An 18,066-nucleotide genomic window follows, 5' to 3' on the forward strand; every position below is an offset into this window, starting at 1 on the left:
GTTCCTAGAATAGTGACTGGCACACAGTAGGTACTCAACACATATTTGTGGAATAAATTTGAATGAATCGAGGGTTATCTGGCTCATGAGCTGATTTTTCATAATACTTGCCTGGGGGTTGATGGTGGTCATGGGATTTAACACGTAGACCAGTGCTTTTGCTCCCATAGAACCCTGGATTGTCCTTTCTGGGGAACACTACTGGCATCAAGTGGGTAGAGAACCAGCATGTGGCTAAATATCCTGCAATGCACTGGGAAGATCCACCCGCAAAAGAATATCTGCTCCAAAATGCCAGCAGTGCCTCTGGGGAAGCCTGATTTCAACTTCTGCTGCCGGGTGGGTCTGGAAGGACGGGAGGAGCAGGGGCCAGGTGAGTGTGTGAGTGAGTGAATGAGTGAGTGTGTGTGTGTGTGAGGTGGTGGTGGTGGGTTTCCAGCTGCTGGAGCCCATTTCACACGCAGGGGTGGCCAGGTACATGGAAAGAGCGACCTCCACAAATGTGCAGTTGAACTAGCAAAGTTGCCAAATCCTGTGGTTTAATTCTTAGAGTTAACTTCATTCTTTCAAGATCATCTCTAGACACTATTTTTTTTTTCTAGACAGAACTAGGGATGGAGATAGTAACTGAAAATATGTTTTTTCCCTTTCCCAACAACTCAGGAGGCTTGGAGCAACCAGGGTACACCAATTACTTTCCCCTTATGCCCATGCTATGCCCCACCCAATCAGTAGAGGGGGCTCTCTGTGTCTTTGACTGAGAATTGCCTCCTCCTGCCCTGGGGACTCTCCCTGTGTATCCACTAAGATTGAGAGTAAATAGGTTGATTAATAAAAATGATAAAGGGCAGCAACCCAGAGGATCAAGTGGATTACAATTGAAGTAAAACAAAAAAGACACGTTCCCGTGAAAAGACATAACTGATTACAATCCAATCAAGTAAAAGTTCCTTGCTGAAGTCAATGCAATCTTTCTGCTTAGATGAAAGAATTGCATTAGCACTCAATGAATTCCTGTGAAAATTACAGCAGCCTGTAATTTAATGACTTAATATATTATAGCAGGTTGGAAAGTCCTGATTATAGTTGCTAAATAAAAGTTGAAGTGGTGACCTTTCTCAGACAGAAGGTTGCTCCTCTTAGCTTACTTCTGCTCTTCGCCTTCACCTCATGAAGGATGGGACAGAGAGAAAAGCTGAGCTCTACTCTTGCTTGCCATCCTCAGGAATCTCAGTCACAGCCTGGCTCTTAGGAGCTCTGCGTTTATTTTGTGAACTGACCTGCTGTGAATAGACCCTGTTTCCCTACCTGTACTCCCAGGATACTTTCTAATATGTTCCTGGAGAAGGAGCTTCCCTGGGCACAGGAACCCAGCTCCCTGCCTGGGCACCTACCCCAAGCAAAGCTGTACTTCATGCGAGGCTGGGGTCTGGCCCAATCCACCTTGCAGCATCCTGAGTTTCTGCTAAGACAGCCAGCATGGCAGGGGCCTGTCTCCTGCCCCCAACACAGACAGGCAAGAGGTAACAACTTTGCACGGCTGCACTTAACTAACTGCCTCTGTCTCATCCTCCTGGTAATTTTAGGCCACTCCCGGCTTTCTCAGCTCCTGCTATTGGCGTTCTCCCTCTTGGACAGCTGGTCACCTATCCCGAGAGGGTCAGAGACACAATGTCAGGCTGTCTCTGGGACTACAGAGGCATGCCCAGGGATGAATTATAGCATGAATGGGGAAACGTCTATAGAAACTGAGGCAGGTAAAGGGCACAGGAAAAATAAGAGCCCTGAGCTCTAGGCCACTTTGTGAGAAACTTGGGACAAGTCCCTTTACCTCTGTGGCCTCTATTTTTCTTACCTATAAAATGTGGGAACTGGGCTGCACAGTATTTATTCTGGATCTTGGCTTATGTTTTAATCACCCACATAATGAATAATATGTGAAAAATCCCTTTTTTTGGTAACAATCCCAGACATGATCGATCAAGCCCTCCCAATCTAGTCCTGTCCTCAGCAGTAGCCACTGTTAGCTGCATCTTTCAGAACTTCTTTTGTGCATTTATATGCATCTATATGTGGCCACGACTCTGTGATATCGAGCTGAACAAGAAGTTTAAGCTGGTATTTTTCTATTTGTAATAGCATGATTAAATACAACAGTGCCCTAGCTAGGAGGTTCGGGAAATGACTCCAACTTATACTTCTGCAGAGAAGAATAATCAGTCCTTCAGTTTCAAAGGTCAGTCATGAAACCCATGCTTCAGTCTTGGTCCCCGTGGGGATGTAAAACTCCCATAGCCACACATCACCTACTTTCTTGTGCAACCACATGACACTGGGGGCGGAGGGGCATTTACAGGCAGAACTGGGGGCAAGTCCTGCAGCTTTTGGAAGTGAACTCGCAGGAGTGTGCTGGATGTTGGTGTCCTCCAAGAGGCCTCCTCTGCTCTGGGCACTTACACTGGGGCAGGCGTCCTCTCCCTGCTGCCCGACCAGGATGTACAGCATGTCGTCCTTCTCCAGGTTGAAGATGCCCAGCACAGACACGCCATGGGACCGCATCATGGTGTTCTTCCCGCCTTTCCCTCCGGCAGCTCCATAGCCTGAGATGCTGCAATGGACAAAGCACATTGGCTCCTGCAACAGAAAGAAGACTGACCCCTTTCCTGCCAACCCAGTGGCTTCCAGGGGCATCGCTGCCATGGTCATGTCTGAGCATTCTTGCCCACATCAGCCTCCTGAGGCCAGTAGGGAGGGATTCTTCCTCTACTGTCAGGAGAGAAATGTAGAGCCAGGAAAAGAAGAATCTGGAAAGGTGTGAAGAGACAGAGGGAGAAGGAGGGGACACACACACAGACTAAGGTCGGGGTGATGACTTCTCAAATACCTAAGCCTTTGCCATTTTGGATTTCCCAGTCCAAGATCAAAAGACTCATAAGACCTTGGATAAGTAACTTAATCTCTCTGTTCCTCATCAGTAGAATGGGGACAAGAAGAAAAGCTCCCTCCTAAGCTACACACGTTATGAAGATAAAAGGAAGGCAGACAGGTTGTCTAAGAATTGTAGCTGCCACAAAATAGGCCCCCAGTGAGCACTTGTTATCAGCAGCATGAGTGGCTGGAATAGCAGCTGGCTTTGTGCAAAGTTTTGCAGTCACCCCGCAGGGTCCCGAATGAAGGAGGTTCCACGGCAGAGGCAGAGGAGAACATGTTTATGAGCACAGACTGTTTACTTGTCCTGTCAGTAACTCCTTCTGGAGCAATCTGTGTGCAGACAACAAACAACCAGTCACGATGAAAATAAAAACAGAGCATGGGGATGTGGGATTGTGTCTGCTGCCTCTAAGACTGTTGAGATGAAGTCGAGCAAGGCTAGGGGACAAAGACTCGGTCTGTGAACCATGTCAGAAGAGCAGCAGGTCTGGAAGACAGCTAGTGTACCAGCTAACGTATGCCAACAGATGGCTCCCCAGAGACCAGCTGCCAGGGAGAGGGAGGATTTGCATGATCCCATCCCTTCAGATCCAAGGTCCTTTATGAACGACTAGGAAGAGATACAAGGCAGTGTTGCCCATGTGGGCATACAGCGGCTCCTCCACAGCCGCTAGGACATTCCCATGATCTGGGCATGGGAAGGGCCTCCTCCAAGGCAGAGTCCTCTGCTTTCTACTGCAGAGCTGAGCCTAGAAACTGGAGACCTCAGCCATGTGTCAGGTGAGGACCTGCCTTCTTGATGGAATGCAAACAGAGAACCTCATGCCCAGTCCAGGGGCCTGGCAGGTGCTCAGAAACCAATTGGAGCTTATTGAATGTCAGGAACAGTATCAGGTTGTATGGATCAGAGACCTGAGATGGGCTCCAGATCCTTGAAAAACTAACCAAGAAACTGGGGACACGGTCCTAGTTATGAGAAGAGAGAAGAGAACTTTCACCATGGGGTGGCTATTGGAAAAGGCAAAGTGGAGGGCATTCTGGGGCTTCAAGGTCAGAGAGGACCATTAGGTCCTCTTCTACCACAAAAGAAGAATCTCATATTATTTCCCAGACTCACTTGACCATTCAACATCAAGAAGAGACAATGGCACGAAAGCCTCACGATGCTTCGAGTCTCTTTGCAAAGTGTGGGTTGTCAGGTGATCAGTCCCAGGAGGGATCCGGAGGATGCGCCGGGTGCCAGGACCTCTGCTGGTTGTGGGGCTGGGGTGGGGTGGAGGACTGAGGTTGGCTTCACGGTGGGGCTGACAGATGGCTCCCCATCTGTCAGACAAGTAGAAAGGGGTGGAGGGTAGGAGTCAGGTTTGTGTGACCGGAAGTGAAGACACAGGGAGCCTCTGGGAAGTCTGGCTGCAGCAGGCAGCTGGAATGGGGAAGATGGGGTTGTAGGTTTGGAGAGGGAGCGCATCCTCTACTATGTGGGCAGCATGCATGCTGACATGTGTAGGTCATCTCAAGAGCCATAAATAGGAGAGGGTATTACTCTCATTTGACAGATGAGGAGACTGAGGCTCAGAGGGATTAAACAACTCACAGAGCTGGCCACTGGCAGACTCTGGTCTAGACCCACACATCTCCCTTCCTATAGAGGCCATCTCCTCTCCCGTATGCTCCTAGGAGGCTGATGTGGACGGATAAAGATGAAGGCCTGAGAAGACACCAGCTCATTCTAATTCCCTTCGACCCTCAAGTCCCCTCTGACCCACTAGAGATGGACAGAGCTGACAGGCTGAGGAAAAGGAAAGATTTTGGTAGAAGGCGGGAAACGGGGGTTGGCGGTGTGGCTTCCAGAGAATGTGCAGTCTCAGGACAGAAATGGGACCTGGACTCCCTGCTCACTACTCCGGGGGCTGGGCCAGGCTGATAAAAGAGTCATTTCAATTTGAAGATGTGCTTTGCTTGGAAGACTTCTACCTATGTCCTTGTCCTGCCCACTCCTACTTATGGCTGAAAGGTAAGCTTTACCCTGTTAATTCCTTTCTGTCTCATTTGCATATCCATTTGCATCAATCTGCATGTATTATGAATCATTCTGAACTCTTTCATATGTTTAAATTTAGTCAAATTATTATTATATTTGAGACTTGTTCTTGACTCCTTTTTTTTTCCCCCACTAAATCTTTTCTATTTCTTCTACCCCTTAACCAAATTGGAAAGGCAGCTCCCTCCTAGGACTTGACCTGGCTCTTGGCAGTGGGGTAGGCTGCAAACAGCCGGGAGCTCTGAGTCACATGCTTGTTATAGTCCCTCGCTGTGGAGCTGTGTGACCTGTGGCAACTTGGTCAACCTCTCAGAACCTCAGCTTCTACTACCAAGGAAGGAAATAAGGTCATAACCCTGCCTCACGTATGGGGTAAATAGTTGATTTGAAAAGGGTGCAGATGGTTCACGATGGAGGTCTCTGGGCTGGAGTCAGCTCCACGTATTCTAGAGCTGACAGTAGAACTTGGCAATCAGGTGTCAGTGCCCAGAGTTTACTTTGCCGGGTGGTAGCCTCAGCCCCAGGCTCCCACCCTGGACTAGGGACTGGCTTACGTCATGGGAGTAGGCAGCTGACCGCCTGGACTAACTGCTGGTGTCCTGGGAAGGGGTGGCTTCCTCATCAGCCCCTGAAGCCTGAAATTCCGCTATGTAGAGCTTCCTTCCTTTGGAAGCTTTTGGTTGCTACTGTAGGACTGATCTGTTTGGGAATGGGGTGCGCCAGAGTAAAAAATGGGTGACAATGCAGACAGACCTGGATCCAAATCCAAGCTCTGCTACTTGAACCAAGAGCAGGTGAGACCATTGTAGCCCCTCCTTCCGGGTGCTCACCGGCACTGATGACCCTGGGAGCCAGAATCTCCTGAAATGTGCCTGAGATGCCTTGATTGTCTCTCCCTGGCTCAGGCCCTGCCAGGCTTACTCACTAGCTGTGTGACCTTGGCTAATTTATTTACCCTCTCTGAGCCCCCAAGTTTCCCTGCATACAAATGGGAGATAATAATTCCTTAAAAAATAGTTGTGAGAAGCAAATGAGAGAATTCCTATAAAGACCTAATTCAGTGCCTAGAGGACAACCAGAGAGTGACAAATGATAGCCACACTCCTGATAGTGAGCCTGTCCACTCCTCTCCTTGGGGTGGCTTCTGGGAGGCAGAAGGAGGAAAACCAACGAGAAGGGGGCAGGAAGTGGACCAGAGTGTGGCCAAGGAGATCTGGGTCAAGGCTGTACAGTTTCCCCTGGGACCCACCCTGTACACAGCCTGGGAAGCACAAGCCAGTCTTAGCATTTTTGAAGACCCCAAACCCTGATAATAACATCACACTCACGTCAGAATAACAACTGCAGCCCAAATCTCTGAAGTGCTCTCCCGGACCCTTGCAAACAATTTATTTTTGATGGTTGACAAATGACAAGAAATTAATATACCTGCCACTCAAGTGGGGAAAATGACTTGCAGTGATTCCAATTTACTGGAAATTACAAGATCCTGCTCTCAAAGAGTTGACACTGTAATTTTTTTGTTTTTGTTTTCCCCCTCATCTAAATCCATGTCCCCTGGTCAGAATGCATGTTTATTGGGTTTGCATTTTGTATTATTGACTGTGAGCTATTGTTACCTGATGTAATTGAGTTGTGAATCTTTTTTAAATAAAGAATTAGCAGCAAATCAAAGCAACTGCCTGCCGGATCTGGAAATGACAGCACAGCTGGTGTGCAGCATGTTGGTGGCTTCTGTACCCACTTAGGAGAGGGAGGAGAGAGCCCCCACTCAGGGGAACACAGAGCACCCCATTTCCCTCCTGTACCACCTTTGGGTGGACCGGGGTGTGGCCAAGAGAGACCTCAGGGCTCTGACTCCCAACTGTTGCTGGGGCCGTGTCCCTCCCTCCTCAGTCTCAATTTCCCCATCTGTGAAATCAGGATGCTAAGATCTGGCTGGCCTGACCTCAGAACCACCGGGGGCCTGCCAGTGTGGCCAGGGACTGGGCGGCAGGGAATTTCTGATCCAATGCACAGTCATACCATCCAAATGGGTCACTTGGGCCATCAGGTGACACCCCTGGGGGTTGGTGTTAGAGGGGCCTGTTGGGGAGGTGTGTGCTCCTCAGGGGTCACTGGGTCCTGTTCCTAATGTATCTATGTGCTGGGCACTTGGTCTGGTCTATTCTTTCCTCAGCACCTTCCTGACAGTGCAGAGCTGGAAGGGACCTCAGCGACCTCTAACTCCGTCCTGCTGACAGCTCGTTGATCTTGGCCTGACCCCCTGCCTCTGCCCCTGCCTGCTCTGGGCTCTTCATGGCGAGGGCTCCCTGTGCAAGGACTGAGGCAGCTCGTCATGCTTTGGGACATCGCTTCTACTAGTGTCCAGAGCTTGATGGGCGTTGTGGGCTGCTACGGAACTTTCCTGCCCTGTGGTCTTTCCAAAGACCATGAGACTCTGGAGTCTCAGTCATGTCCTCGAGTCCTGTGGTACCTACTCAGTGCCTGGCACACAGTAGGAGCCCCATGGTTCAGTGCTCAGCACACAGTAGGCATCCTGCATCTCAGTGCCTGTGTGTGTGTGTGTGTGTGTGTGTGTGTGTGTCCATGGTTGTTTGTGGATTGGGTTGAATTACGGTTATCCAGCTGCACACGCTGGTCCCTGGAGCCAGGTAAGGAAATGAATGTCACTGATGGAGACCAGCAGGAACAGCTGTGGCCTGGGTCAGCTGGCTCCAGCTGGGCTCTGGGGCCCCTGTACGTTATGTGTGAAGAGTGACTGCCCCGTGTGAGAACTGCCAACAGGAGCTGTGGGCCGTGTTTGACAAATGTTTTTATGTGTGGTCTGCGGAGGGGGCGGGGGAGGGGTGCTGAACTCTACAGAGGCAGGCAGGCAGGAAGGACTGGGGGGGGGGGCTGGAGGGACGGGGGGATTCAGAAAGAGCAAAAGGCACCGGCGATCAGCTGAGTGACTGCCTCTCTGAGGGTACCCCACACTCTCTCTAAATGCCCCTCTAAATGTCCATCTCCATTCTAAGATGAGGCTAAGGTTCTTGCCATCTCCCCGCCCTCCAGCACAGGCTCTCTAATCCATGCTCTCTGTGGGCACTGGTGGCCTCCCACCCTCTCCCTCGTGCACCACCCACCTCCGCAGGCACACTCTGGACATTTTCTCCTGCAGAACAACTTGGCTCAGAAGTCCCCCTTAACCAGGTGCCTGTCACATGTGCCCAACCCTTGCCTTCCCTTCTCTATTAAGCTCCTTAGAAGGGTGGCTGATACTCACTCTCCTTGCTCCCTGCACCCCCCAAGCCAGAAATGTGGGTGCTGTCCTGAGTGTTGCCCGCACCCATCCACTCAGTTCTCAAATCCCAGTCCCCCACCTCCCAGTCCTCCCGGCCCTGCCCTCTCCTCTCCATCCTCGTTTCCCTGCCCTGCTGTGGTCCCTTTCTCTCTAGCCTGGATGACAGCACTGCCTGGAACCTGCTCTGCCGGCCTGGGGCTCCTTTCTGTCCCTCCCACCTCCCGCAGTCACCAGAGGGAGCTAAAGGCATCTGGGAATCAAGGCTCCAGTGGCCTGGCCCCAGCCTGGCCCACTCCCTGCAGGACCACAGCAGGCACCTGCCACCCTGCTCCTTCCGTCCCCCCCCTCCCCCTGCCTCCTTGGAGACCACTCTTACTGCCGTCAGATGGGACTCTGGCTTCTGGCTCCTCGAGGAAGCTCTTCACCTACTAAGACTGGGAGAAATGCCTCCCCTGGCCTCTGACAGTGGTACTTTGAGTCAACATCCATTTTCTTTCTTCTCCATCACATGGAAATGCTTGTCCCCAAGTCCACCATCCCCAGGGCTGCCGCTCCTCTGGGGCTGGGGCTGGGGCTGGCTCTCACTCACTTTGGTAAACTTGGGGTTAGGCACAGGCTCCAGACAGGTAAATATTGTGGTTCACTGAGATTTGCACAACAGGAGGGGAACAAGTACTGACACCACGGCAGGGGGCTTGCATGGAATATGACCCCCTCACCCCTTGCTGTTTTGACAGAGGCAGAGGCAAGGTGGGGGAGAAGAGGAGGAGCCCTGGCTCTACTCTTCCCAGCCCCTCCTTCAGCTCCCACTTTCTGGGCCTCCTCCTTTGTGGTGGGCAAATGAGTAAGAAGGTGGGAGATGGGTCCACTTAAGAGTGGAGGGTGCTTTCACCCACATACATCCAGAGGAAGCCCAGGCAATGGAGGCCCCACCCACCCTGGCATGTGGTGTTTGGTAAGTGTTAGCCCCCTTCCCCTCACCTCCACGACCAGTGGAGACATCATAGGGCCACTTGAATGGGTGGTAACTGTAGGCAGATTGGGTGTGTCTGGAGGAAACAGGTCATGACCGTGTGTCTTTGAGGTTTATATTTTGTCCCTGGCGAGCAGAACTCTCTCTGCTCCTGGATGGGCATGAACTGAGCAGTTTTCTTAGCCAGGTCCTTCTGCTGCAAAGTTATGCCTCACGTTAGGCCTAGAGCGATACCGTGAGCCGACCACGGGCTGAACCTCTGAAACAGTGAGCCAAAGTAGACTTTCCCTCCCCTAAGTTGTGCTTGTTATGTCTTCTGTCACAAAAGCTGACTAAAAACACCTGTTTCAATAGAAGAACAGCTCCTTGTATAAGTTATCAATTACGCAAACACCCGTCAATGCTAGGGACTACGAGATAGTCTCAATTTCAAAGGGAGGGTAGAAACGGTTCTCCAGTGTTAGCTGGGGTTATATCAATGCAGCATGGCAATTCTGTGGCACTTCATGTGGATCAGAAACCTGACTAGGCTTAATAAGGCTGTGATTAATAATACATGGGAAAGTGAGTTAATTATTATTTAATAAGTTTAGTTCCTCTGGCAGGCCAAATCTTTCAAAACCCAGAGCCCATCTGAAGAAGTCAGACTAAAGTCATCAGAAACAGGACAGTCAGGAGCTAATGCTTATGGAATGGGTCTGTCCCTGGAAATGCCTCTGCAGCTGCCTGCTGCTGTCCTTGCTGAGTTCTCTGCCCGCCCACCGGGGAGGCGCTCCTCCTGCAAGGAGGCTTTTTGCTGGGTGCATCATCGTCATAAGCAGCTGGGTCCGGGCCAGCGCTCTGCTGCTGCATAGTAATGGGCAGAGCCTCTTCTAAATATGGAAGTGGGCCCCATGTCTAGGGGGACTGAAGCCCAAGAGGACCCCAGGTCAGGCATCTCCTGACTGTGAACTTCTGTGGGAGAAGCAGCAGGGAAGTCTTGATATTTTGTTCCTGGCTGATTCCCATCTGGCTCTGGAAATGCCCTGGGCTGGGAGGGGACGATGGGGCTCCGCCTACTTTACCGCTTCCTTCAGGTGGTTTGGCTTCTCTTCCTAGGCTCTCATTTCCAGAGGCTTCCTGGAGGTGGGCTGTAGATGTTCCTACGCCTAATCTCCTTTCCTGTCCCTCCTAGCCTCTGTGTGCCTCTCAGAGTCCAGATGTGGGTGTCAGTGCAAGGAGCACAGACTCTAAGCCGGAGGCCCTGGGTTTAAATGCCAGCTCTGTCACTGTGTGGTCTTAGATCTGGAGCTGAGGTTCTCTGACTCCTGTTTTCTCATATGAAAGCATGAGGGTATCAGCAGCAACAGTGCCACTCACCTCACTGCTAAAAGCAGGAGAAATACAAGGTGGATTCTCAACAAGCTTTTCATCAACCCTCCCCAGGAATCCTTTCCACCCTGCTCTGGGACACAGAGAGGTTCTTCTGGGCAGGAAGGGGAGGTCTGGCTTTGCTTGGTGTACTTACTAGGTCTTTGGGACATTTATTGAGGGTGGGTGGGACCCGAAACAGCTAACCTGATTGCAGTCAAACCTTGTTATTATGTTCCTGCCCAGAATGTCACTTAAAAAGCACTTAGGGCTCTCCCCAGAATACACTTGCCAAGGAATCAGGATATCACAAAACACCCTTAAATTGGAGAGAGAAAACAGAGAAACCTGAGAAGCCCCTGTCCTGGAACATGGGGAGGAGCTGTGGGAGGGGAAGGAGAGCACCACCAGGCGCCAACACTTGCAGTGAGGATGCTTCCTGGCTAGCCCAGCGGTGTAGGGCTGGGTGGAGGAGGCTGCAGTGAGGCCACACTTCAGATGTCTGAGGTTGGAGGCTGATTCTAGATGATGTGACTGGAGGGATACTGTGTGGGCCCTGTTGGGGCTGTTGTGTGGGCCCTGCTGACGTCATAGAGCCTGGATAAGGACTACACAGGCTTGACTAAGTCCCAGGTCTGAAGGAACTTAGAGGCTCTCAAAGGCGGCATCGGTACCACCTGGCAACTAGGTGGAAATTCCGATTCCCCAAACCCACCCAGACATGCGGAGTCAGCCCTCCTCTCTCACCACAAGCTTTGCTTAGTGCCGTGGCCTCAAGGTAGCACAGGGAAATCAGGCCTCCTCCTGCCTGGCTTTGCCCTGGTGGAAAACTGTGGAGTTGGGATTGGGGTGAAGATGGGCATCAGAGAATGGCTTGCTTTACATGCAAACAGTGAAGGTCCAGGAGAGGATAAGGACAAGCACAAGAGCATCAGCTTTTGTGTGCATAGTATTTTTGTTTTCCAAATATTTTTACACACCTTGTCTCATCTGAAGAACATCAAGTAGTATTCAAAGGACAGTCCATTGTAATTATAATTATTAGTAATATTTATATAACTAGCTAATGCATGCCTATCATCTCCACAACAGTGTGTGAGCCAGATTTTATCTCCAGCCCTTACACCTTACTGCAGGCTGCCATCTGTGGCCCTTGAACCTTGGCATGCTTAGGCACTTCAGGGACATGCATCCACAGGCAGGACCCCAATCCTCTTCAGGGAAATGGGTCTGCCCCTCGGCCTCCCCCTCTCCCATACATACCTGTAGGTGTCAGTGGCTGGCACTTTCCAGATCTGGATGCCCTTCAGGGGCCCTTCACTCCCTACCACCACACTCTGGTTGGAGTTCTGGTAGGCATTGTTGCACTGGGCCTGCGTGGGGCCATGGGGTCCGCTGGCCCCGCATGTGGTGAACAGCCAGTGAACTGTGGCACAAAAGGAGAGATAATCACTCACTTGGCCTGGCCTGGCTTTCTTCATAGGCCTCTCTGGACTGTCTCCAAGTAGTCAGCTCAATAGGTTCAAACATGCATTCCAAGATGGTATCATGGTTGAGTCAAGAAACACTGATCAGCCATTCAAACTGGAAATTTCTCTTGAGCTTACTATGTGCCAGGGGAAAAAAGCCATAGAAAGATCCAGGTAATACTGTGCTATGGGCCATCTGAGGAGGGAGTAAAGTGTCCTTTTATGTGGCACAGACATGGACCTGACCTAGAATTCTCCTGGTCTCTCATAGAGTCCAGCACAGAGATGGGCAAACTATAGGCGCTCCATCTGATCTACTATCACTGTCGCTAACCTGCTACTAAAGGCTTGGCATGTGCATATAGGAACCTTGTAGCTTTGAGAAGACAGAAAATAGAAATTAGACATAGTACTAGCCCCATGACCCCACCATTGGCCCAGGCACCCAGGACAGGTGGGAGTAGGAAGTCTCCCACTCCTGGCTATGGCTCTGTCTGTCAGACACTTGGTAACAGACCCTGAACGTCAGGCCTCAACTTCCTTATTAAAACCAAGTTGGACTTAGAAATGTAATGAGAGTAGCTTTCAGGTTCTGTATGCAAAAGAGAGTATTAAAAAAGAAAGAAAGAAAAAACGGGTCAAATTTGTCAAATTTTGCCTTTTTTCTCCTAAGGCTACTTCCTGGTGAGCTCTGTCCTTGCCCAATATCCTTGGATGGCTTTCTGGGGGCATTGCAGGAACACTCAGCACAAACCCTCCCCCATCATCTCATTACCAACCACTGAGCTATTTCCTTTCAAACTTTCTACCTTTGAGCCAGGCCAGACCTTGGGGAGTTTTCAGATCTCTTTTTGGCCACAATTCTAGCATAGTTTTCTTCCTTTCTTTCTTTCTTTTTTTAACAACTTAGAAAAACTTTAAAAAACATATTCTTGATAAATTATTTTTACTTAAAAGAAAAAAAATCTCATTATCAGATTGTCAAGATTATTTTTCTTTAAAGAGAGATTAGGTCAAATTGTACCCACAGGAAATGATGGAAGCATTAATTTAAGTATACATAGCTTTGTTCACTAAAACATTAAAGTGAAAAAAATTGAAGACTTTGAACTAATTTAGTGATGAACATAAAAGAGATTAATTGGGGTTGCCAATTATAAACAAACAGATTGAGATTATGCTGGGCAGGATTGATAATTCGAAAACTGGGCTAGTTGTGGTAGGCTTTTGTGAGAGGGCCCTGGCCCCAAGGTCAGAAGCATGAAGTTCCACTGGGGCTCCAATACTTACAGCTGTCCAACACAGCACTCGTGATTCATTTTTATCAAATGAATGGTCTGTTTGACTTCTGAAAATAATTTCAAGGACTGGGAGGTAGTGAGTCCATTTACCTTTTTTATATATGGCTAATGGTTAATTTTCTGATCTATTTGTGTTATAAAGGGGGCAGTCTTAATAGTTCAAAGGCCTAACTCTTTACAAAATGTATTTTAGCAGAACATTGTTGGCCAGTTGCCTTTTTACCTTTACCAGAGCCTAAATTCCACCTGCAGGCTGTGCTAACGGTGTGAAGTGGATGGGCCATGGCTTGGAAATCAGCAAGAGCACCTGGGTTTGGGGACAGTCTCATCAACTGCTGATTATGAGACCTTGATCTAGTTCCTTCATCTGGGGCTGGATTGGCATGTTAAAAGAAGCAGAGGGATAGGAAAGCCATCGTGAAGTCCCAAAGTCTAAAACTCTGACTTGTATCAATGGCACCTATCTGTATCCAGGACTGGTGTTGTCCCTGACAACTGGAAATGGGGTCAGAGGGAGGTTCTGTGAATATGGATCCCATGCCAGCAGCACCTGGGGATTTCAACTCAGTGGGGCTGGGAGAAAAAGAAAAGTTCTGAAAGTGAGTTGATAAATCTACCTCTCCCATTATCTCCAACCCGAAGCCTATTCTGCAGACCCATCTACATCTATAGCAAATGGCCTGGTTCTGGAGTAGCCTCATCTACCTGAGGACAGAAGCATGGTGATTTATTTGATTAATTCAATCATGGAAATAAAAGAGTTTGTGTGTGTGTGTGTGTGTATTTAAAAAAAAATTTATTTCTCAAGAGTTGGCTGGGGGAAGACAGCCTTCAGTGGGACCCACTTTTAGCTTCAATCTAGCTGAACTAGCATTGCTCAGAAGGTTTTGAGACATTCCTAGGAATACTAGGCTTCTGTATTTTGGCCAGGTAGGACATCTGGTGAGACAGGAAGAGGGGCATGGGCTCTAGATTCAGCTGTGCCAATTTTTCTCATCCTGGATTTTGCCCCTGACCTGCTGTATGACCTGGGTTAGATTATATTACCTCTCTGAGCCTCAATTTTCTAACCTGAACAAATGGAGATTAGCTTAGGCTTTCTGTGAAAGTGAAAAGATGATCTAGGCAAAGGGTCATTCAGCATTAGAGATGCCTAATGAATATAGTTTAAAAAGTGTGTAACTTCATGTTCACTGTGGGAAGCAGACACCCAATCTCAAGATTTATGCTCCCATCCCATAAAGGAGGGACTCTAGGGCTATTTCTCAATAAAGGGACCAGTATTTTCCCAGTTCAATGGATGTATAGTAGTCTCAGGTGGTTTCTCTACACAAAATTTTGTTTTTATTTTCAGTGATTTCTGATGGAAAGGCCCAGAGAGGAAAGTCTTTCTAAAGTGGATTTCATGGGAACAGAGAATTTGCCATCCCCGGTCAGGCTCATGATTCATCCAGCCAGAAATCTGCGCTCCCAGTAGCCTTTGAGGCATGGAGGTGCTCCCTGCTCTCTTGGATGGCTCTGACCCACATAAATCTGCCCGATTTTGTTTGGAATCAATTTATGTTTCCCACCAGCACCACTTCTTCGGAGTATGGAGTTTGAGTTTATTACTCCTTCTGCAAGGGCTATCCTGCTTCTCATGTCTTGTTCAAGCTTCTTCCCTTTGGCTCCCTTCATTCATTTTGTCTGAAATCTCACAGAATGTCACAGAAAGATGGGACCTTAAAAAAAATCACAAAATCAGCGGTTCCCAAACCATTTAAGAACCTTCAAAATACAGATACCTGGAAATCCAGATTCAGTAGTTCTGGGTGGGGATGGGAAGGCAATACCTGTTTTATGTAAAAACCTTTCCAAGAGAACCTGATATTCAATCAGATTTAGAGACTAGTCCCATCTACCTCTTTGTCCCGATGAAGAAAGAACATTCTGGATAGAGCAAGTGGTTTTTCTGAGCGTGTCAGCATTGAAGAAGGGGCCAAAATTGAGAATTACTCCTTCTCCTTTCTGCCTTGAAGACTTCCATCCTATTCAGATTATCCTTACATGAGTCCCTGATCTCCCGTGTCTTTCTTAGGAACTTCCTTAACGCTAGAAATCTGTGTTTTTTTTTTTTTTTTTTAAAGATGGGTCCACTAGAACAGTGGGTACCTGTGAGGAAAATTGCTATTCTGCTTTATTTCTAGAGTCTCTGTGAAGGTGCTTGCTTGGAATAGACTTTAATATTTTCCAGATCCTTGCCCAAGGGTTGGACTATGGCTCTGAGCCTGGTGGCATTGTGGGCCTAGTAAAGTTCCACAGGAAACAATCTGGAAGAGGGGATGGTGGAAGCAGGAAGGACCTAGCAGTTCTGGCAGGTACAAGATCAGCTAGCTCTAGGCTAAGGTAGGTTAGAACCATGAGAGGGTAGGCAGGAGCTAGGTGAATTTTCAGCACTGTCACAAGAGTAGAAGGCTTTGGACACAACCTATGGACCGAAGCAGGCAGGTGAGAGGCAGGAGAGTTATCAAATATCTTGGGGTATAGGAGAGACCAAGGTGAGCTTTGATCTGCAGGTGGAAGCTGCTTTTTTTCCTTCTGGGTGTGTGTAGGGGCTGGACCTTAGATACCTAAGAGGTAAATCCACCCATGAAGGGGGCAAAACCTCTCAATATTTACTGCCCCCCTCCCAAGTAAGTCAGGCTCTGTGCTTTTATACATGTATTAAATGCCTTTAAACGTTCTGAAACTTTGTATAGCTGAAGGCAAAGTTATAGTATTCCCTTTAATTCAAGTTCAGAGCAGCTGAGAGCTTGTTCTGTAGTGTATGCAGTGAGTGGATAATTGGTTAAGGCAGGGATTAAAGGCAGATTTTTTGTCAAGCCAAGTTCAAGGATAAAAATAGTGCTAGGATTATGGGGAAGTCCCCACGAACTTTTCTAAATGATACGTTTCTTCCTTTTCAATCCCTGAGCTCATTTCAAGCCAGGACAGACTATACCAAGGTTGCTCGGGCACAGACAGTAGGCAAGTCACCATGAAGGGTCTGGCCAGGGTACTGTGGTGGATGGACCCTCAACCCTAGAAAGCCCCACAGTGGCCCCAGTAGTAATTTAGCTTAGTGGAGTGTGGGCATCAATAGGTCAAGAGAACCAGCCCAGGAAAAGAGATGGTCAGGGTCAATTCTCCAAGAGGCCACTGGGAGCCAGCTGGTATCAAAAGGGAAATCCAGTGACTGGAATGTTCACAAGGTCAGGAAGCAGAGAGAGATAAGAAAGAGGAACTGTACCACAAGCAACAGGGCAACACTCTGGTTTTTAGGGAGATTAAAGTCCCACTGAGACCAGCACTGAGGCAGGCTTGATGCTGAGCTGTCAATCTAAGGTTACCAGGGTCTCCATATTTCCCCTGCAGAGGGTCCTCATTGGCCCCTGAAGCTCTGTGGAGCCACACGAGAATCAAATGGCCCTCAGAGAGGAGCCCGGATTGGGGGCAGGGAAGGGAGAAATCTGCCCCTTCCTTTTTCTCTTACTTAAACAAATGAATCCCTATTTTATTAAAAGTCATTTATGAAAAGAAAAAAGGAATGGCTTTATTTTGTTCTACAAAGCACCACACACTGCAAGTGTAGTTTAGTGCTCATTCACACCTAAATTGTATAAAAGAACCCCCACACATGAAAATACTGATTGGTTATAGACAGCTGAGTAAAGAAAAAATCCATTAAGCACTGGGTTTCATTTTAAGTATATTGCAGAGCCCTTCAAGAAGAAACAAATCAATTAGTAATATACAGCACAATGTTAAAAAAAAAAAAACCGGGCTAGAAAGCAATTGTACTGGTTTTATTACTGTTGCTAAGCCATCTCATCTACTCAATTCAATGCAAAGAAATAAAGCATGGTACAAAGGAAAATAAGTTTTCAACTATCACTATTAATCACCACAATAAGGATCTGCCTCGTGTTGAAGGTCTGTAAGTGTTGTACCAAAGAAAAGCACTCAGTGTTTCATGTGGATAATTTACACCATTTTGATTCTGATCCATGGAATTAAATTTTGTCTATAACCAACGACTGAGCTAAACTTCTTGAAAGTTATGACATACTGAACCATTTTGATTGGTACCCCAAACCTTATTGAATAACAATCAGATCAAAATCCAAGTAAATATAATCAGTCACCCATCCATAAATGTATATGACACCATTCTTTGGCATAGATTGTATTATGGTTTGGATATGAGGTGTGCCCCCTTCCCCCAAACAAATCCCTCCCCCATGTTAGGCAATATAGCAACCTTCAGAAGTGAAATGATTAAATTATGTGACCTATAACCTAACCAATGGATTCATCTATTTAATGGATTAATAATTTAAATGGATGGTAACTGTGGAGCATGGTTGGAGGAACTGGGGGTGCCCTTGGGAATTACATATTGTCCCTAGTCCTTCTTCTCTCTCTCTGTTTCTGGTTGAGCAGAGAGAGAGTTGAGCAGCTTTTCTCTGCCATATACTTCTGCCATGATGTTCTGCCTCACCTCAGGCTAGAGAATGGAGGCAGCCAACTATAGACTGAGACTTCTAAGTCACTTTGCCTGTGACTTCATAACACCTTCAATGGCCTCTCCAATCTCAGCTCCTTCCTTACTCTTGAAAGGAATTGTCTCACGTTCTTGTCAGGTCTTTTGGTCACAGCAACAAAAAACTGACTAACACAAATTGGAAAGTGACTTT

At 48.1% G+C, this 18,066-nt stretch overlaps 1 protein-coding gene across 1 annotated transcript in view; it reads right to left on the reverse strand.

The window, feature by feature from the left end:
• Positions 1–18,066, reverse strand: part of Alk (ALK receptor tyrosine kinase) — a 668,653-nt gene that overhangs the window by 37,662 nt on the left and 612,925 nt on the right. The window contains exons 12-13 of the mRNA XM_058578442.1: positions 11,845–12,007; positions 2,458–2,608 (exon numbers count right to left, since the gene is read on the reverse strand). Of these exons, the coding sequence (XP_058434425.1) occupies positions 2,458–2,608; positions 11,845–12,007 (314 nt within the window). The remainder of the gene's footprint in view (positions 1–2,457; positions 2,609–11,844; positions 12,008–18,066) is intronic.

Source organism: Marmota monax, unplaced genomic scaffold (assembly GCF_021218885.2).
Source record: "Marmota monax isolate L192 unplaced genomic scaffold, Marmota_monax_Labrador192_F-V1.1 WCK01_AAM20220418_F8-fsc00010, whole genome shotgun sequence".
NCBI classification, from domain to species: Eukaryota; Metazoa; Chordata; class Mammalia; order Rodentia; family Sciuridae; genus Marmota; species Marmota monax.